This window comes from Mustelus asterias, chromosome 7 (assembly GCF_964213995.1).
Source record: "Mustelus asterias chromosome 7, sMusAst1.hap1.1, whole genome shotgun sequence".
Lineage (NCBI taxonomy): Eukaryota > Metazoa > Chordata > Chondrichthyes > Carcharhiniformes > Triakidae > Mustelus > Mustelus asterias.
Window position 1 is genome coordinate 102,372,330 of NC_135807.1, and position 21,825 is coordinate 102,394,154.

General features: G+C 44.4%; 1 protein-coding gene across 27 annotated transcripts in view; it reads left to right on the plus strand.

The window, feature by feature from the left end:
- The window catches only part of LOC144495881 (cAMP-regulated phosphoprotein 21-like), a 751,410-nt gene that overhangs the window by 659,559 nt on the left and 70,026 nt on the right, over positions 1-21,825 (plus strand). For 24 of the 27 annotated variants that reach the window (XM_078216592.1, XM_078216588.1, XM_078216598.1 and 21 more), the window contains 4 exons: positions 1,576-1,803; positions 6,934-7,106; positions 14,124-14,228; positions 17,510-17,758. In XM_078216592.1, coding sequence (XP_078072718.1) covers positions 1,576-1,803; positions 6,934-7,106; positions 14,124-14,228; positions 17,510-17,758 — 755 coding nt within the window. The remainder of the gene's footprint in view (positions 1-1,575; positions 1,804-6,933; positions 7,107-14,123; positions 14,229-17,509; positions 17,759-21,825) is intronic. The other 3 variants (XM_078216604.1, XM_078216602.1, XM_078216603.1) reach the window with 1 other exon arrangement.

A 21,825-nucleotide genomic window follows, 5' to 3' on the forward strand; every position in this document is an offset into this window, starting at 1 on the left:
CCAGGACCAGATGGTTTCAATCACAGGATTTTAAAATCACAGGAGTAGCTAAGAACAGTGCAGATGCCCTAACAACAACCTTCTGAAGTCCACTCAATTTGGGAACTATCCCTTTAAATTGGAAAATTTCACCTCTTTCCACTATTTAGAAATGGTAACAAACGAAAAGCAAAAAAAATTATAGATCAGTTAGCCCAATACCTATCGTCGGAAAACTACTGGAGTTTAAAATTAAGGGTAGAGTGACTGAACACTTTAAAAATTTTCAGCTGATCTAAGAAAGCCAGCATGCATTTTTTAAAGGGTAGGTCATGCCTAATGCACCTGATTAAATTTTTGAAGAGTTGGATAAAGTAGTGTCTATAGTTATTATTGATATGGACTTCCAGAAGTTATGATAAGGTCTTTCATAAGTCACCGTTATCTAAAGATGAAGCTCATGGAATGAAGGCAAATTATTGCCCTGGTTGAGCAGCAGAAACCAGAGATTAGGAGTGATGGGCAGATCTGTCTCTCAAGGATCTCTGATGGGACCTATTTGTTAATAACTTAGATGATGGAAAAGAAAGCCACATTTGTCTTTACAATAAATCTAGGTGGCATTGTAAGCAGTATAGTTGGAAGTGTAAAATTATAAAGATATTAGTATACAAGTGAATGGGCAAAATGCTGGCAAATAGACTTCAGTGTAGGCAATTATGAGATAATCTACTTTGGACTTAAAAGGATAAACAGAGTACTTTCAAAATAATGAAAAGCTTGAAACAGTGGAGCTCCAAAGAGACTTGGGGTTTAAGTGCATAGATCATTAAACAGCATGAAAAAAAGTCAAACAGCGAACAGAGTGCTGGCCTTTATATCTGGAGTCTAGAGTATAAGGCAGCAGATTCAGGCTTCTGCTGAAAAAAGTTCTGGTTAGGAAACATCTGGGGAGCACTGTGAGCAATTCTGGAACCCAGACATCAGGAAAGATATCTTGACCTTAGAAGGAGTTTAGCTTAGATTTGCTAGAATGATACCCGGAGTTCAAGGGTTGGAGTGATTACACAAGTTGGGATTGTATTCCCTTGCATTTAGAAGGTACTTTGAATTTTTTCAAGATATTAAGGGAAACAGGTAAGATAGTGAGAAAATATTTCTGCTGGTTGAGGATTCTCGCACTATGGAACATAGACAAAAAATTACAGGCAGGCATTTCAGGAATGAAATTAGGATGACACACAAAGGGTGAAAAATAAGTTTGGCACTCTTGTCTCCAAACAACAATTGATGCTAAATCTTTTTCTTTTTCAAACTGGGATTGGTAGCTTTTGTCATCCCAAAGGTTTTGAGGAAAAGGCAGGTATATGGAATTAGGTTGCAGGTTAGTCATGGTTTCATTTAATGGCAGAATAGTCTTAAGGGGTTAAATGGTCCTCCCCTGTTCCTATGAAAAATTAAACTCCCTGATATGTTAACAAGAGAGACTCTAACATTCAGTTTTGGGAGAATGTTTAATGCTGCTAGGCATTAATACATGTACAGAAAGATGTGTTTCTGGCAAGTACATTTTGACGATTATTATTCATCCTCCAGGTTCAGAGTCTTCCAGTAGTGCGGGCTCCTCAGGTTCATTGTCACGGAACCATCAGCCACTACAGAGTACAAATGTTGTCCCGGCGTCAGTCAGCTCCATGGGCTCAATATCTTACCCAGATGGTGGAATGGGTGGACAGGTGGCACCTACCAACACCAGCTACATTTTGCTTCCTTTGGAAGCTACAGGTATACCACCTGGCAGTATTCTTTTAAACCCACACACAGGTTAGTGCAACTGTTACTGCTAATAAAAATCCAAGAAATTTGGGACCATCCATAACTGTTCTTTTTTCACAAGAATGTAAAGAACAACATCTTTATTAACTGATTGAAAAAAATTCTAAATAAAATGAAACCATTTTTTATGAATGCATATATGTGTTTATCAAACCCCTTCCCCTTTGATTTTCTTGAGAAAATTATAGTAATGGATGCCCCCTGCGTATGTGTCATATTAGAATTGAGTTTATTAATATCTCTGACTTTAAATGTATTTCTTGATTTGACAGGATGAGGGATAGAGGAATGGAGCTTAGGAAAAAGTGTGCTGCTGCTGGAATCAAACACCCACAGAGTTTAAAGGGCTATTTACCTATTCAAACAGGGGGAAAAAACATGCTTCAATGAGTATTCTACACAAAGCAAGTGGAACTAGCAAACTGGCCTGTTATTCGTTTAAGTTCCTGCTGTGGTTTCTAAAATATCATTCTATATTTTGAAACAGCTAGCAATGCTGGCTGCCAGTCGAATACAGGTTGAATTACACGCAGTTTCACTGTAGCCTATTGAGTCATAACCATCACTTCATTACCTGCCCACTTACATGTATGTGTACCTGCCAATAATCACTTATGTATGTCTGAGAAAAGTGATGATGAAGATTGAGATTATTTCACAAGTGAGCAGAGATCAATCAGGATTCAATCCAATTTCCTGCCTTCATTCCTTGCCCCTGTATAGCACAATATAGAAAACATAACAGATGAAATTCTTATGAAGAAGGAGATTTGAGCTTCAAGTGTGAGTGGCCTATTTCAACTGACCTCACAGGTGTCAGCATCAATTCCTGAATATCCTTCATTGACACAGAATATATTGAAATCTTTTATTTGTGCACCTTTCCTGTGTACAAAACATTACCTGCTGATGTTACATTATTATCACTTCAGCATCAACTTTTTCCCCTTCATTGTATCCTATATGCACATTTCTAATAGATTACTTCCAATGTGAACCAGTTATTTTGTCATTACACCCTTCTGTCAACAGTGGCAGTGTGACACCTCAGTTTTATATTTTCTGTCCCCTCAGCCAGTAATCCAGAGAAATTTCCATGCTCCAAACCAGCTGGACTTCCTTAAAGAATCCAATTAGTAAATCATCACAGTATTATATGAAAAGAAAGGCAGAATGTATGGGAAGGATGGGGCATGAAGAATCCCTCTGCAGGGTGGTCTGTGTCTGTTGCTCCACAGTAAGAAGTTTAACAACACCAGGTTAAAGTCCAACAGGTTTATTTGGTAGCAAATGCCACGAGCTTTCGGAGCGCTGCCCCTTCGTCAGGTGGAGTGGAGATATGCTCACAATCAGGGCATACAGAGACACAAATTCAATTTACAGAATAATGATTGGAATGCAGTCTTTACAGATAATCAAGTCTTAAAGGTACAAACAATGTGAATGGAGGGAGCATTAAGCACAGGTTAAAGAGATGTGTATTGTCTCCAGACAGGACAGCCAGTGAGATTCTGCAAGTCCAGTCAAGCTGTGGGGGTTACAGATAGTGTGACATGAACCCAAGATCCCGGTTGAGGCCGTCCTCATGTGTGCAGAACTTGGCTATCAGTTTCTGCTCAGCGACTCTGCGCTGTCGTGTGTCGTGAAGGCCGCCTTGGAGAACGCTTACGCGAAGATCAGAAGCCGAATGCCAGTGACCGCTGAAGTGCTCCCCAACAGGAGGACAACAGTCTTGCCTGGTGATTGTCGAGCGGTGTTCATTCATCTGTTGTCGTAGCGTCTGCATGGTCTCCCCAATGTACCATGCCTCGGGACATCCTTTCCTGCAGCATATCAGGGAGACAACGTTGGCCGAGTTGCAAGAGTATGTACCGTGTACCTGGTGGATGGTGTTCTCACGTGAGATGATGGCATCTGTGTCGATGATCCGGCACGTCTTGCAGAGGTTGCTGTGGCAGGGTTGTGTGGTGTCGTGGTCACTGTTCTCCTAAAGGCTGGGTAGTTTGCTGTGGACAATGGTCTGTTTGAGGTTGTGCAGTTGTTAGATTGCAAGAAGTGGGGGTGTGGGGATGGCCTTGGCGAGATGTTCGTCTTCATCAATGACATGTTGAAGGTTCCGGAGGAGATGCCGTAGCTTCTCCGCTCCGGGGGACCAGTACTTCCCCGGAGCGGAGAAGTTATGGCATCTCCTCTGGAGCCTTCAACATATCAATGATGAAGGCAAACATTTCGCCAAGGCCATCCCCATACCCCCACTTCTTGCCTTCAAACAACCGCGCAACCTCAAACAGACCATTGTCCGCAGCAAACTACCCAGCCTTCAGGAGAACAGTGACCACGACACCACACAACCCTGCCACAGCAACCTCTGCAAGATGTGCCGGATCATCGACACGGATGCCATCATCTCACGTGAGAACACCATCCACCAGGTACACGGTACATACTCTTGCAACTCGGCCAACGTTGTCTACCTGACACGCTGAAGGAAAGGATGTCCCGAGGCATGGTACATTGGGGAGACCATGCAGACTCTACGACAACGGATGAATGAACACCGCTCGGCAATCACCAGGCAAGACCGTTCTCTTCCTGTTAGGGAGCACTTCAGCGGTCACGGGCATTCAGCCTCTGATCTTCGGGTAAGCGTTCTCCAAGGCGGCCTTCACGACACACGACAGCGCAGAGTCGCTGAGCAGAGACTGATAGCCAAGTTCCGCACACATGAGGATGGCCTCAACCGGGATCTTGGGTTCATGTCACACTATCTGTAACCCCCACATCTTGTCTGGACTTGCAGAATCTCACTGGCTGTCCTGTCTGGAGACAATACACATCTCTTTAACCTGTGCTTAATGCTCCCTCCATTCACATTGTTTGTACCTTTAAGACTTGATTATCTGTAAAGACTGCATTCCAATCATTATTCTGTAAATTGAGTTTGTGTCTCTGTATGCCCTGTTTGTGAGCATTTCTCCACTCCACCTGACGAAGGGGCAGCGCTCCGAAAGCTTGTGGCATTTGCTACCAAATAAACCTGTTGGACTTTAACCTGGTGTTGTTAAACTTCTTACTGTTTTTACCCCAGTCCAACGCCGGCTTCTCCACATCATCTGCTGCTCCAACCAGGCATTCAAGGCAGGCTCTAGGCCTGCCTGGAGCACTGGGTGTGCCATTAAGCAGACACCTCCAGGCATCTAAATTGGCCCGTGCCACCTGCAGGAACCTACCAGTCAGCCTCCTTTAATTGACCTTAATTGGCACTTAATGAGCTTGATTAGATAACTGCTTCCCTCCCTCCTCCTGTATCACACCTCCACAGGAATGTCCTAGTGTGGGATATAGTCCGAGAAGGGGCAGGTCAGGCCAGGCTACTTTTCCTCTTCCATCCAACTCCAATCTCAATTCTGTTAAGGTCCAAAATCCAAGCTATATGGCTTTAAATTGAAGAAAGTATTGCCTGTGTGCACAATTATTGACAACCGAAAACTATTTTTGACTCCCAATCCTAAATTAAAACCTGAGGTCCTACTAGTATCAGTAACTTCAGATACCTGTAAATTAATGAAACCCTACATGTGGCTTCTAAATTTTCATGGTATGTGTTTACATGACCCAGAGAGACAAAATCTCAGATTTTCAGAATGGAGGGAGATCAGAAAAGAGAAAGAAAGCAGCAAACAAGAAGATTAGTTATTGGTATGATATATATTTGTAATGTACAAAATGTGTTGTGTGACAAGAATGCTGAAAATTACCTTTATTCTCACTTTCTGCAAAATTATCAAAGTCTGCAAATACCTTTTTTGGATTAATTTTGTGGCTTCTTGTGCTGATTGATTGTGGGAGGGAATGAAAAGCTGTCAGAGATTTGTGGCAACACAAAAAATGCGTCGTCTATTACACGATTACATAGACAACTGTGGCAGCACTGAAGCATCATAACTGGAAGCTTAAGACATGAATACGACGATACATCGCAGTTTGACTTTGTTGCAAGAGTTATAGGTGAAGAGCTGCACTCAATAGACCATAAGTAGACTCTAAAGCACAAGCACTGAACACCTTTCAGTTGCAGCTCCACACTGGGAGCTTGGGAGCATGGGTTTATCTTATAATGCATGATTTGGTTATTATTTTATAATTAAATTGAAATGTGTGATCCTTTGTCTTGTGGTTGTCAGTTAGAAACTTTGGGCAGGATTTAATTTTGGCAATAGGCATCTTGATGGGTGGCTGGAGAACTGACACGAGACCAGCAACACCTCTGTTGGGGAAGACCTGCTGGAATTAAGTGCTCATCAGGTAATTAACTAGTCAGCAGTGGGCCTTCCCTGGGCATGGGCATGGACCATGGGCATGGAAATCCAGCCAGTCGAGAGATGCCGGACAATCAGAGGCCAGCAGCTCTCCATTGGTCATCAGCGCCACCAAGAGCAATGGTTGCAACTGGTAATACACTCACCAAAGGTTTAGGATCGACAAGGGACCCAAGCCACAGGTAATTGAGGGCAGGGTTGGGGTTGCGGGAAGAAGGGTCAGAAGAAAGGGCAAGGGGATGGTTCTCAGTGGGCCATGTCACCGCCACACACCTCCCCACCTCCCCCCCCCCCCTTCCTCCGCCCTCACCACCACCACCCCATCCTGATGATGTTTCCCTGGCTTTGAATGAAGGATTTCCCTTGGCTGCCTTTTCGAGGTCCCCTCTTCCCACTGCCCGATGAATATCAGCAGTGGCAGAATGAGGCCCTTAAGTCAGCAATAATCATCTAACTCGGGGCTTCAATTAGCTATTTGGACACAAAGGCCGTCCACCAGCCTTCCTGCCCCGGAATTAATCAGGTGGAGGCAGGAAAGCTGCAGGATTCCCACTACAGACATCCACTCCCTTCCAAACTCGCCATCAGGGGCATTCAATTCTGCCCTTCATTCTGATTCTGATTCTTCACCTCCAAATGTGCACATGTTTGGAAAGATTTAAAATGCCTTTTTGTTAGTTAAGTATGTACAATGATCTAGCTATACAGTCTGAATTTGTCTGTTGTATGTACTTTCAAAGAAAAGATTTCAAAAGATTCTCTGTGTAGAATTTATTGACTTACGTGCAGTCTTTTGCAGGTCAACCCTTTGTGAATCCTGATGGCACACCCGCAATTTACAATCCCCCTGGTGGCCCACAATCAATTAGAAGCCAGCTGCCTGGACAGGCCCCACAGCAACCTGCTTCACAGGCACAGCCACAGCAGCAGCAACAACAGCAGCAGCAGATGCCCAGTCATCTGGTTCCACAGGTAAGTCAAACACTTGGTATACCAGTGGTTACTGCACCAGCATCCTCCCCCTCCAAACATGGGATTTCTTATCTTGGCGCGACTTTCATGTGTACATAAGAACATAAGAACATAAGAAATAGGAGCAGGAGTAGGCCATCTAGCCCCTCGAGCCTGCCCCGCCATTCAATAAGATCATGGCTGATCTGACGTGGATCAGTACCACTTACCCGCCTGATCCCCATAACCCTTAATTCCCTTACCGATCAGGAATCCATCCATCCGCGCTTTAAATATATTCAGCGAGGTAGCCTCCACCACCTCAGTGGGCAGAGAATTCCAGAGATTCACCACCCTCTGGGAGAAGAAGTTCCTCCTCAACCCTGTCCTAAACCGACCCCCCCTTTATTTTGAGGCTGTGTCCTCTAGTTTTAACTTCCTTACTAAGTGGAAAGAATCTCTCCGCCTCCACCCTATCCAGCCCCCGCATTATCTTTTAAGTCTCCATAAGATCCCCCCTCATCCTTCTAAACTCCAACGAGTACAAACCCAATCTCCTCAGCCTCTCCTCATAATCCAAACCCCTCATCTCCGGTATCAACCTGGTGAACCTTCTCTGCACTCCCTCCAATGCCAATATATCCTTCTTCATATAAGGGGACCAATACTGCACACAGTATTCCAGCTGCGGCCTCACCAATGCCCTGTACAGGTGCATCAAGACATCCCTGCTTTTATATTCTATCCCCCTCGCGATATAGGCCAACATCCCATTTGCCTTCTTGATCACCTGTTGTACCTGCAGACTGGGCTTTTGCGTCTCATGCACAAGGACCCCCAGGTCCCTTTGCACGGTAGCATGTTTTAATTTGTTTCCATTGAGATAGTAATCCCATTTGTTATTATTTCCTCCAAAGTGTATAACCTCACATTTATCAACGTTATACTCCATTTGCCATATCCTCGCCCACTCACTCAGCCTGTCCAAATCTCTCAGCAGATCTTCTCCGTCCTCCACACGATTCACTTTTAGAGTAACAGCGTGGTGAGAATTGCGGGGGAAATAATGGATTAGGACAGAAAACACATATTGCAATGTACAATTAACCCACACCCATTTGTTACAACTCAGGCAACATGCAAATTATGTGCTGCCTGCGAATATAAAATGATAGCTGCATACAACGCAACACTTAACATTGTTGAGTGGCTGTACACCTCAGCAAGAGGTTCCAGTTTATGCACTGCTGGGACCACATAAAAGTGAGGTGCATTCTGGTTACAGAAGAGTCAGTAGGAAGAGGAGTGGTAATTCTGTAAAAGGCCACAAAGCAAGTTCTAAGATTTTCTGATGTAGCATTGGAGGCTTTGGTGTAGGAGGTGGACAAGAGAGAGAGAGAAATTCTGTTTCCAGTGTCCAGAAAACTGTCTAGAAAGACACTTAAGAAGGCAGCAGAAGCAGGTAGACATCGCAGTCTGTGCCAACAGCCTCGCCCCCAAGGACCCAGGTGCAGTGCAGAAAGAAGTTCAATGATTTCACATGAGTGCTCAAGGTCAGTGAATACATCTTCAAATCTCATATCCTTACAAATGAGCCACTAGGCTTACACACTGCTGCATTGACTACAATGCTCATTAAGCTATCACCATTCCCTATCAAGCACAACTCAAACCTCACAAACACAACCTTGCCTCCCCCTCACACACTTAGCACCATTGCAAGCCTCAACTCCACATCTCTCAGCTTGCACTCACTGCCAGCTATTCAGCACCAAAACACATTGTACCATACTCATTTCTGACCCTCTGTTTTGCAGGGCAAGATAGTATACCCTAACTGGTGGAGAACAGACACAGTTGCATGTCCTCAACCTCATGGAAAAGAGGGTGCTGGCCATCATTGTAAAGGCCATGACTGAGGTCATGGCAAACGGCAATACTGAAAGAAGCTCACTCTATGTTCCCATTTAATTCACCTTCTCAGATTGCAATTCCCCCTCAACTCACAATTTCTTCTGAACCTGAAGCTGCAGATGGTGTAAGAATGCATCTCTAGCTTCCTCAAGCTTGTATCAACCCAATCCTACCTTTGTGCTTTGATCCTTTCAGATACCCAGGACCTGACAAGCACTTCTGTGGGAGTGTGAAATCAAAGAGGAGCAGACACTAATGACAAAGACTCACCCTCGCTCCATTTCACACTCCCAGCCACCAACTCCAATCCTGGCAATGTATGTCCTTTCAAGGGTAAAGGCAGCATTGGCTCATGGTGATTATTGGGCATGAGTGGCCTACAGTCAGGGCAAGGGGAAAAGAATAGCATATATGCTTGCCAGAGGTGCTGCCGGAAAAAAAGTTAGTTGAGGATTTCAGTGAAGTGGCCTGCAGAAAAAGACTGACGGATATTCATAATGATGTGGAGGTGCCGGCGTTGAACTGGGGTGGGCACAGTAAGAAGTCTCACAACACCAGGCTAAAGTCCAATAGGGTTATTTGGTGGCACAAGCTTTTGGAGTGCTGCTCCTTCATCCCACTCACCTGATGAAGGAGTAATGCCCCGAAAGCTCGTGCTATCAAATAAGCCTGTTAGACTTTAACCTGGTGTTGTGGGACATTCATAATGAAATATATATTGCATTGGTAGTACAGTGAGAAATCTTAATATCACTGTCAAGGAGTATGGGAGGAATCTTCCCCCAACTCAGCACGTGGCTTTGTGCAGAGCTGGGACTAGTAAGATCCGCTAATCGATCAATATGCGAAATGCGAAGTGATGCATTTTGGAAGAAATAATGTAGGGAGGAGTTATACAATAAATTGCAGAGTCATCAGGAGTATAGAAACACAGAGTGTGTGCAAGTCCACAAATCCTTGAAGGTGGCAACACAGGTGGAGAAGGTGGTGAAGAATGCATTTGGTATGCTTGCCTTTATAGGACGGGGTATAGAGTATAAAAGCTGGAGTCTGATGATGCAGCTGTATAGAACGCTGGTTAGGCCACATTTGGAGTACTGCATCCAGTTCTGGTCACCGCACTACCAGAAGGACGTGGAGGCGTTAGAGAGAGTGCAGAGAAGGTTTACCAGGATGTTGCCTGGTATGGAGGGTCTTAGCTATGAGGAGAGATTGGGTAAACTGGGGTTGTTCTCCCTGGAAAGACGGAGAATGAGGGGAGATCTAATAGAGGTGTACAAGATTATGAAGGGGATAGATAGGGTGAACAGTGGGAAGCTTTTTCCCAGGTCGGAGGTGACGATCACGAGGGGTCACGGGCTCAAGGTGAGAGGGGCGAAGTATAACTCAGATATCAGAGGGATGTTTTTTACACAGAGGGTAGTGGGGGCCTGGAATGTGCTGCCAAGTAGGGTGGTGGAGGCAGGCACGCTGACATCGTTTAAGACTTACCTGGATAGTCACATGAGCAGCCTGGGAATGGAGGGATACAAACGATTGGCCTAGTTGGACCAAGGAGTGGCACAGGCTTGGAGGGCCGAAGGGCCTGTTTCCTGTGCTGTACTGTTCTAATAAAGCTTTGTGTAAAGAGATAAAGTTTGAAATTCAACACACAGGTCCAGTGATTAAAGTCACAAGATTCCACACGTTTTGAACAAACAAAAATAAACTTTACTATACAAGGTCAGAAAGATAAAATAATTTACACCATCTATCTTATATTCTTAACATTCAGAGTAAATATGAGGTACATGTGAATGAACAAACTGTGGTCAAACAGACCACACTGCACAATACATGACAGATGTGACTTGGACAGAGTCCATGGATTTCATAACAACTTACCCAAACGTCAGTAAATACTGTGAGTCAACCAATCTTGCTGAAAATCTGTCTCTTTCAGAATGGATTCCAGTCTTAGCTTTTGAAGATCTAACCTGGGAATTATTTCCAAAGTTGCTTCAACTCGGATAGCAACAGCACCAGTCCCTGCAATCTCGCAGGGTTTCAATTTTGTCTCCAAATTCAGTTCCCCTGAATTCTTGCATATAAACTCAAACACCAATTCCCAAACGCAATTTCATCTCTGAGCAGAATGCGACGGCACCAAAGGGGTACCTTTGCCTCAATAGCCCACAACATGGAGCTACCCAACCTTCCAGCCGCCTCCTTCAATCTTCAGAGCTTCCCCTGAACCTTCTTCATTTAAGGACTGCTAACTGCAGCCCTATCCCTACTTTGTAACTGAACTCAGACCTCTTCCTCTCCTTGTCCCATACCTGGGACTCTTTTTGTTACATTCCAGTTCCCTTTGACGATCTCACCCTGTCCCCTGGACACATCTTCTGTGACACTCTGCACATGATCCAGGTTTTCATGCCATTTTACTATCTCTGCACAGGCACACATGGGCCTGTCCTTGGCCCAGGGGGATCCTGCAAGGACTTCTGCAGTCTCCCCCACTCAAGGTCCACACTCTTCCACAGCCATACTATGGGCTGTGGGACAGCATTGCGTAGGAGCACTGGAACAGGCAGAAGCACCCACAAGACAAGCACCAAGGCACTACACAAGGGTCATTTATTGACTTCTGTATGGAATATTAGATAGTTTGTTGAATTAAATTGGTTTGGAATGGCTTATTTCAGCATGTGGCCTAAAGACTGGTGTGAGTCTGTGTGACAGAGAGTAAGATGTATAACTGTTGGGTATTGGGGAAGTGTGTTCAGTGGATTTGTCAGATGGGGCAATAATGGGCAGTCTGGCTGGAGAATGGGTGTGTTAGTTGCTGCTCAGCATAACCCCGGTAGAAAGTTCTGCCCCCCACCGCCCCCCCAACCCCGCCAGATTCCTGATTGGCAAATTGTGACAATAGCATAGACCACCATGAATTGGGCACATGCTCCAGCGAGTAGTTCAGGCCTCCTCCAGAGTGGTCCAGGCAGCAGAGCTATTGCTTCAGTGCTCAAATGGTGTATGCCGTGATGTTTTGTGTGGCAGCATGGCTCTCATTATACACCTGCTATGTGTGGCTGGGTTACAGAGCAGAGCTATTTGTTATGTGGATAACTCATGTCATCCAGCAACCACCCTCTGGTTTTACACGGTGACTTAAATACTGAGGAAACAGCCGGCTAGCCTGCTGCCAGGATAGCAGGCATTCATCAGCATGGTAACCTTTGATGTTGCAGTGTATCTCAGCATTGAGATGCAAAGCCACTCAGTCAGTCAGTGGTTTGCTGCTCCATGGAGAAACCCATTAGCCCAACACAGTCATGTGCAGTTATGCCTACTTTCTCTGGACAGAGAAGACACCATAAACTCCCCCTTCCTTCCATCAAGAGAATCTGCCACCTCTCTGATTTGGCAGTAAATAGCTGAGGGAGATGTCGCTTGCTGCAGCCGGGAAGGATCTCAGTGTGAAGAAATTCAAGGTGATTTTCAAAGCCTTTAACAACACTGCCCCTTGTGCTGCTCTGAGGCTACAAGTCTGATGGGTGGCACAGTGGTTAGCACTGCTGCCTCACAGCGCCAGGGACCCAGGTTCGATTCCCGGCTTGGGTCACTGTCTGTGTGGAGTTTGCATGTTCTCCCTGTGTCTGCGTGGGTTTCCTTCAGGTGCTCCGGTTTCCTCCCACACTCCAAAGATATGCATGTTAGGTTGATTGGCCATGCTAAATTGACCCTTAGTGTCAAGAGGACTAGCTAGGGTAAATGCATGAGGTTACGGGGATAAGGGCCGAGGTGGGATTGTGATTGGTGCAGACTCGATGGACCGAATGACCTTCTTCTGCACTATAGGATTCTATGATTCTAAGAGGCAGCAGAGTTCCATAAACACCTCCTTTGTGAAATGCAGATGACAGGCACACTTTTCATTTCTTAGATAGGTGGATAAGGTCTCCTGCTGGGAGACCTTCTCCTCTTCCACCTCTACGAGAAGCTTGTGCTTTCATGGTGTAGAGAAGGGGGATTAGTAACTGTAGTACCCATGCCTGGGAGCAAGTGGTCTAAGCGAAACCTAAGAAGAGGAAAGAACTTTTCCACGTGCAGCACTACCTCCATGCAACTTCACCAACTCTGGAAACCACCAAGCATCTCTACAAAATCAAACTGAGCTGGTAGAAATTAATCAGCAACAAATCTCCACTTTGAATAACACTTCCTGCTGCTGATCTCGTGTTCCACTGCATGTATTTAAGACAGGGTGTTAATTAGACAGCAAAGTCAAAAACGAGTGTCCTGGCATCAAATCAACTTTCTGCATTGACTGATGTCACAACTTGCCTACACTGTACACACCTGCCCTCACCAAGATGACATTTAATATGCACTGCACCAAATGTAAGTGCATATGGATGACATTTTTGTAACAAAATGGCACCCTTGGTGAGACAGAGGCCCATGTTTTCAAGCAAACTGGCAGAGGATAGGGTGGGGGAGAGGGCCGGGATAGAAAACTCTGTCAAAGAGTCGGTGGGCTGAATGACTCCCTTCTGCACTGAGGGAATCCTATGATTCTAGGCAGAAATTCTTCTCAGCCAACGGTGCAGATTGGGCAATTTCAGATCTGCTGCCCTATAATAAACAAAGCCTAATATTTAATTCCATTGGCTGCGATAGAACTGAATATCTGGCACCTTGTATAAGTGGTAGATCTGCCACAATCTGTTTTGTGCCATCACCCAAGGTGAATTTCGACTCGGAGTCTCTTACACACACCAGAATCACATTTATTTCGATGTTGGTGACGATTCAGTGTCTATTTTGTTTACTCCACTAGTTGATCTGAATCAAATTCAAACAAAATTAAATCTTTTGAATGTGACTTTTATTTTTTTCTTTAACTTCTCTATACTTTCTTGTTCTAAATCAAGCTGCAGTTTTGCAGTGCCGTTAAATCATGACCTTGTTGAAATATGTGGCATGTATAATAATGTGTACTAATCGATACAAAAAGCTCTCTTCGTAATATCTTAACACTGGTGTTTGTCATTTTTTTTTGTTTCCTTTGATTTTCTGTTCTTGGTGTATCTCTGAATTGTATCTTCTATATCTGACGTTAGTGATTAATTTCCTTCTCAGCCTGTGCAGCCTATGCAGCCTTCTTCCCAGTCTGTCCAGTATCCAACGGTTTCTTACCCTCCCCAGCATCTCCTGCCAGTTTCACCAACGCAGCAGTTTCCTGTGGTACTTAATCAGTTTCATTTTATCCCTTTTACACAGTAATTCAAACATTTGCAACATGTGTATAAATGTAACTGCAGTATGTTTTTGTGTGCTTTGCTTCACTTTCAGTGATGATTGTTCACTGCATTAACTGTAGTTGGCAGTTCATGGCTGAGGGTAAATCTGTATTACTTGCTGAAATATTTGTTGTGTGTGTGAGAAACATGTTTGACTCTTTGTTGAGATTGAAGCAGAAAAATTATATTTCATTGAATCATAGAATCCCTACAGTGCAGAAAGAGGCCATTCGGCTCACCGAGCCTGCACCGACCACAATCCCACCCAGGCCCTATCCCCGTAACCCCATATATTTGACCTGCTAATCCCCCGACACTAAGGGGCAATTGGGCTTGGCCAATCAACCAAATCCGCACATCTTTGGAGTGTGGGAGGAAACCGGAGCACCCGGAAGAAAACCTGCACAGTCAAGGGGCGAATGTGCAAACTCCACACAGTCACCCGAGGCTGGAATTGAACCTGGGCCCCTAGCATGTCAGCAAAGATTTTCACAATCAGTAGTTATTTTCACTGAATTGCTGCACTTTATGCTTCTGTGATGCCAGAAATTGGTAAGCAACTGAGTAAGCCTAAAACACCCTGTTCTTTTTCCTTTTATGTCTATCAACAGAAAGCTTTGTTAATGAAATGGAATGGACATCAAGTTTAAAGATTAAGCATGTGCCCCGCATAACCCTAAGGGATAGATTTTGACTTTTGTTAGGGACCAGATTAGAAACTCCAAGGTATAATGAAGTTAGCCGAGACCTTAACATTTTTTGATTTTGACATTACGGTGAGCAAAAGGTATTTCACTCCAGGTATGATTTGACTGATCTACTAGGAAGCTTTTATTAAAACAAGCTTTATTTAAGAACACAGTTAGAATATAACAAAAATAATTAGCATAACTTCTACCAATTAAAATACTTAAACATGACAAAGTATAACTCTTAACAGGTATCCACCTCCATTGTTCCAATTTAAGCAATATCCCCAGAGACATGAATCCTACTTCAGAACTGATTAGCATCAAAAACAGATTTGCTCACGTGGATGCTAGATTTCCAGCCTTTTAACCCTTCTGGACAGATGCAGATACATGTCCTCTGATTCCCATAAGCAGTTTCCAGAGAAAGAGTTAACTTCAAACAGCAGAACATCAGAGAAAGTGACCTGTTTTCTGCAGATCCCAGTCTCCAGAGAGACACGGAGCTATTTCTTCTCTCTACAGCTCCTGAACAGCAACTGAACTGGGTTTCCCTCTGTGAGCCAAGCCTGCCCAGTCACATGACCGTACCTGTTTATCAACCTAATCAAACCCTGCTCTGAAAAACCGCAGGAAAATGCTAAAATAACAGAAGAGCATTAGTTTCGGCCGCATTTGGAATACTGCGTCCAGTTCTGGTCGCCACACTACCAGAAGGACGTGGAGGCTTTGGAGAGAGTACAGAGGAGGTTTACCAGGATGTTGCCTGGTATGGAGGGGCTTGGTTATGAGGAGAGATTGGGGAAACTGGGGTTGTTCTCCTTGGAAAGACGGAGGATGCGGGGAGACTTAATAGAGGTGTATAAAATTATGAAAGGCATGGATAGGGTGAACGGTGGGAAGCTTTTCCCCGGGTCGGTGGTGACGTTCACGAGGGGTCATAGGTTCAAGGTGAAGGGGGGGAGGTTTAACACAGATATCAGAAGGACATATTTCACACAGAGGGTCGTGGAGGCCTGGAATGTGTTGCCGGGCAAGGTGGTGGAGGCGGACACACTGGGAACGTTTAAGACTTATCTAGACAGCTATATGAACGGAGTGGGAATGGAGGGATACAAAAGAGTGGTCTAGTTTGGACCAGGGAGCGGCGCGGGCTAATTGTTCCTTGTTTCTCGTTTCAAGGCTTCATTCTATGATCATCTTGCTGGTGCCAGTACAGAGCGAGACTGCGGATAGTTGGGAACCTGTCTCGGGGGCAGGGAATTCATATGGTGTTCGTGGAAGTGGAAATGACTAGGGTTGGGAAGCATTTTCCGATCAGGGCCATTGTGATCTCCTGGACTCGTTTCGATCGCCTCAGGGGGTCGGAGAGGAATTTCCCAGATTTTTTTTCCCCATATTGGCCCTGGGGTTTTTCACTCTGGGTTTTCGCTTCTCCCTGGAGATCACATGGTCTGGAATGGGGGGGTGGGGGTGAGTTAATAGGTTGTAATGAACAGAGCATCGTAGCTGTGAGGGACAGCTCGGTGGATAGGATATTGGTATGTAGATAGGCTGGAAAATTGGGCGGGGATCCTGGATTCAGGATTCAATCCTGGACCGGGGAGCGGCGCGGGCTTGGAGGGCCGAAGGGCCTGTTCCTGTGCTGTATTGTTCTTTGTTCTTTGTTCTTAGTTCAGATTAAAACAAATATTCCAGCAATTAGGATCAATTATGCTGCTACAGTAACAACAGAGACTGACAGTTACAGACCAAGTGGCACCGGTGTCAGAATCGACTGTTAAAAAAAATCCTGCACAGAAACATGACCCAAATACACAGTATCATTACACTTTGTACGATAATGTGAAAAAAGACAACAGTGAATAAGCAGCACATGTCACATCTCTGCCAATTTATACTTCCATTGACTTTAATAGGAATAGAGATCAAGGGGATTAAAATGGGCTGCCAGATCACTACTATTTGTTTTACACCATGAAACAAAGTCAAGATCTACCCTAGTGAGTTTATCCAATGTGTAGACTACTCATACAAAGGCTATTTTTGTAAATTTGGCACAAGTCTTGTAGAGCCACAAACAAGGTCTGACATTCTGAATGCTAAGTTTGTTTGGGCATCAATTCATAATACCGTGAAATGATAGAATAGGCTTTGAGCTAGTTAATTACAGCCAAGGCAGTGATAAGCGTATTACCATTGGCCTTGGATTAAAGCAGAGCAAATTAGTCATGTTTCTTCCTCTTACCACGATCCAGCAGCCCCTAATGGACAAGACTGTGTAGAAATGTCAGATCAGGACACATTTAGGCTCAGAGGATTAGTTGGTAAATTCAGAACTTCTTTCATTGTGGTTACTAACCTTAACATGGAGCCAAACAGAGCATGATTTATAATGAAGGTGTGTTCAGTCTTGTGGTGTCTTTGTGGTAATGCCTGTGTTGCACGCAATGCATTTTGTCATCCGAGTTTATATTTCATTATTTCACTCCGATGCATTATTCAGCAATCAGTATTTTTTTTGTCTACGTCATAGCGAGAAGACCTGGCTTCCCAGTTTAATCAAATGAGCTTAAGTCGACAGTCATCAGGAGATACACCTGAGCAACCTTCTGGTTCTGTCTATCCGTCACCAATCATGCCTCAGCCACCCCAGCAAACTAGTTACATCATGGCATCAGCAAGCCAACAGCTTCCCCCAGGAGGATTTACTGGATCTGGACAGCCCATATCTCAGCCAGTGCTACAGCCACCACAAGGATATGTACAACAGCCACCCGCACAGGTATGCAAATAAAATGGGACTGCAATCGCCTGCTGAAATAATGGGAAGGAAGTGCTGAATCTCAAATTCAGCTGCTTAATTATATGACATTTAATTCCTAACAGTAAGCAAACGTAGACAGAGTACTTACCACTATCCATACTAACTTCTGAAGCAATGAAGCAAATACAATGTGAGAAATCTAAAACAAAGTCAGTCACATGTTGGAGCATCCTCTCTGTAATGTGAACATATTAGACGGTATATCTTACTGAATCTTTGTGTCTGCTACCAATTGGAATGTTCCCCTTTGACTAATTGATGCAGCATGTATGGTATGATACTTGTTCTAATTTTGTCTCCATAGAGCACATATTTAGTATACACAAGGTTACTGCAGTTGGATGGTTGTCTCGATGCCTTAATGTAATATCAGCATGGGTATAAGAATGTGTATCTCAAGCCCATGTTTTGATGATTTGTGTCATTCATCATTTTTAACCAAGAGTGGATCCAAGCACTGACTGTTCGGGGTGAATATGTGATACTAACAACAAAGAACAAAGAACAATACAGCACAGGAACAGGCCCTTCGGCCCTCCAAGCCCGTGCCGCTCCCTGGTCCAAACTAGACCATTCTTTTGTATCCCTCCATTCCCACTCCGTTCATATGGCTATCTAGATAAGTCTTAAACGTTCCCAGTGTGTCCGTCTCCACCACCTTGCCTGGCAGCGCATTCCAGGCCCCCACCACCCTCTGTGTAAAATATGTCCTTCTGATATCTGTGTTAAACCTCCCCCCCCCTTCACCTTGAACCTATGACCCCTCGTGAACGTCACCACTGACCTGGGGAAAAGCTTCCCACCGTTCACCCTATCTATGCCTTTCATAATTTTATACACCTCTATTAAGTCTCCCCTCATCCTCCGTCTTTCCAGGGAGAACAACCCCAGTTTACCCAATCTCTCCTCATAACTAAGCCCCTCCATACCAGGCAACATCCTGGTAAACCTCTTCTGTACTCTCTCCAAAGCCTCCACGTCCTTCTGGTAGTGTGGCGACCAGAACTGGACACAGTATTCCAGATGCGGCCGAACTAACGTTCTATACATCTGCAACATCAGACCCCAAGTTTTATACTCTATGCCCCGTCCTATAAAGGCAAGCATGCCATATGCCTTCTTCACCACCTTCTCCACCTGAGACGTCACCTTCAAGGATCTGTGGACTTGCACACCCAGGTCCCTCTGCGTATCTACACCCTCTATGGTTCTGCCATTTATTGTATAGCTCCTCCCTACATTATTTCTACCAAAATGCATCACTTCGCATTTATCAGGATTGAACTCCATCTGCCATTTCTTTGCCCAAATTTCCAGCCTATCTATATCCTTCTGTAGCTTCTGACAATGCTCCTCACTATCTGCAAGTCCTGCCAATTTTGTGTCGTCCGCAAACTTACTGATCACCCCAGTTACACTTTCTTCCAGATCGTTCATATAAATCACAAACAGCAGAGGTCCCAATACAGAGTCCTGCGGAAGGGCGGCACGGTAGCACAGTGGTTAGCACTGCTGCTTCACAGCTCCAGGGTCCCGGGTTCGATTCCCGGCTCGGGTCACTGTCTGTGTGGAGTTTGCACATTCTCCTCGTGTCTGCGTGGGTTTCCTCCGGGTGCTCCGGTTTCCTCCCACAGTCCAAAGATGTGCAGGTTAGGTTGATTGGCCAGGTTAAAAATTGCCCCTTAGAGTCATGGGATGCGTAGGTTAGAGCGATTAGCGGGTAAAATATGTGGGGTGGGATTGTGGTCGGTGCAGACTCGATGGGCCGAATGGCCTCCTTCTGCACTGTAGGGTTTCTATGTTCTATGAACACCACTAGTCACAGGCCTCCAGCCGGAAAAAGACCCTTCCACTACCACCCTCTGTCTTCTGTGACCAAGCCAGTTCTCCACCCATCTAGCCACCTCCCCCTTTATCCCATGAGATCCAACCTTTTTCACCAGCCTACCATGAGGGACTTTGTCAAACGCTTTACTAAAGTCCATATAGACGACATCCACGGCCCTTCCCTCGTCAACCATTCTGGTCACTTCTTCAAAAAACTCCACCAGGTTAGTGAGGCATGACCTCCCTACAAGGGAACAGATAGACAAATATAAAAATCAAACACAAAATGTAGGGAAAGGCAAAATAGAGGCAACAAACACATTTTTAGTTTAAAAGAGTTCATCAGCAACCTGTTTCCGTCTCATCTCCAAATTTGTCCCTGTTTTAGTTTTATTCATTCTTGAAACTTGCGCATCTTTCGCAAGGCAATATTCTCTTAATAGCTCATAAATCTGCCAAAATAAACAATCTCGCATTCCCCTTGTCGCTCTATCAATAACCTCCACTGAGCTGAATCCATTTGCGGATTCAGAATTCAACCAAGCCTTTATAATGAGACTCCATTGAACAACAGTGTCAACAAACCCCTGGGAGCTGATCCTTAAAAATAGCCAGCACAACCATTTGTCAAAGCTTTGAAACAGCCACAAAAATGGCTGAGCTGAACTTTGAGTGGAAAAAAAACAAAGGCATGGGTACATTTTGCACCATCAGATCTGGATTTAATAATTGCAAAGTGCAGTATAACACTTTATCCAATATACCATAATACATGTGAAGATTTTTCCACTTTCTCAATGCTCTCCATCCCCTTAACAGCTTGGCAGATATCTGAAGTGACAACCTGACAATTACATTATTTAATGGTTACATACCTTTTCATAATAAATTCCTCACTCTATTAAAAATATATAGAACTTATGATACAACACTTCATTACAACATGGGAATTTGGCAGCTGCTTTTATACTTAGGTTCCCGAGAGTTCCCATTTCCAAACCATGGTTTACCCATGTTTCATGACACCTTTGTATTGGTGCGAATCAGATCACCTTCCAGAACTGACCCAACTCCACAAAAACTGCAAGAGGTTTGAAATGCCCACTTCTGAAACGGTGCCGACAATATTGAGCCATAAGCATCTGGACTCCTGATTCACTCTCTTATCCCATACCATGGAAAATCGCAGGTGCCAGGAATCTCTGGATTCCCATATATTCCTTAGACACTTTATTAATGTTGCTGTGGGAGTAATTCTGTGTCATGAAAGTTTGGGATTTCACTGTTGTGTGGCTGGTTTCAGTGCTTATCTACCTGTAAAGAATGGATAAGTAAATATTTGTCTTTCACGGTTATATTGTGCCAGCTACATAAGGAACGGTTTGGTGGATGAAGTGTGAAAGAGCTGGGACGACAGCCTGAATGGCCTTCTTCTGTGCCATTACCATTCTGTGATTCTAAGTATGTGCATGAAGGAAATGATCACCCAAGATCTGTAGAATCTTCATGTCAGCCACGGGTCATCGCTGAGTCAGAAGGTTGTAGGTTCAAGTCCCACTCCAGAGGTTTGACTACATAATCCAGGTTGACTCTCCAGTGTAGTACAGGGGGAGTACTGCACTGTAGGAGGTTTACCATCTTTTGGGTGAAGCAGTAAACTGATGCCCTATGTGCCCCATCAAGTCAATGTAAAGGATCTCATGATTGTATTCAAAGGAGAATCGGATCGCCTCTCCCCAGAGTCCTGACCAATGTTTATCATTCACTAAAACATTCTCTTGTCATTGCTCTGGAATCTTGCTGTGTGCAAACGGGCTGCTACATTTCAACAGCAGTCACAGTTCAAAAAATACTTCTTTGGCTCGAAAGTACTTCTTGATGTCCAATGCAGTGAAAGGTGCTATATAAATGCAAATTCTTTATCAGTATCAACAGATTTTGCTTTCTACAAAGTTAAGTAATTTCTATTTTAAAGTTTCAAAAATAAAGTTGGTGGTATGGTTCAAAGGCAAGAATTTGTGCATCTGGACACAATGACAGGCAGCCCTTGATTCCATTCTGCATTCACTAACGTACTTCAAAACACACGTCCTTCAAAACATGCACACAAAATGAAGCTCAACAGTACATAGCATGTTCAGAACAGAGATGCACACTATTAAAAGCTCTGTAACTTAAGTAAATGAAGGTGTCTCCCT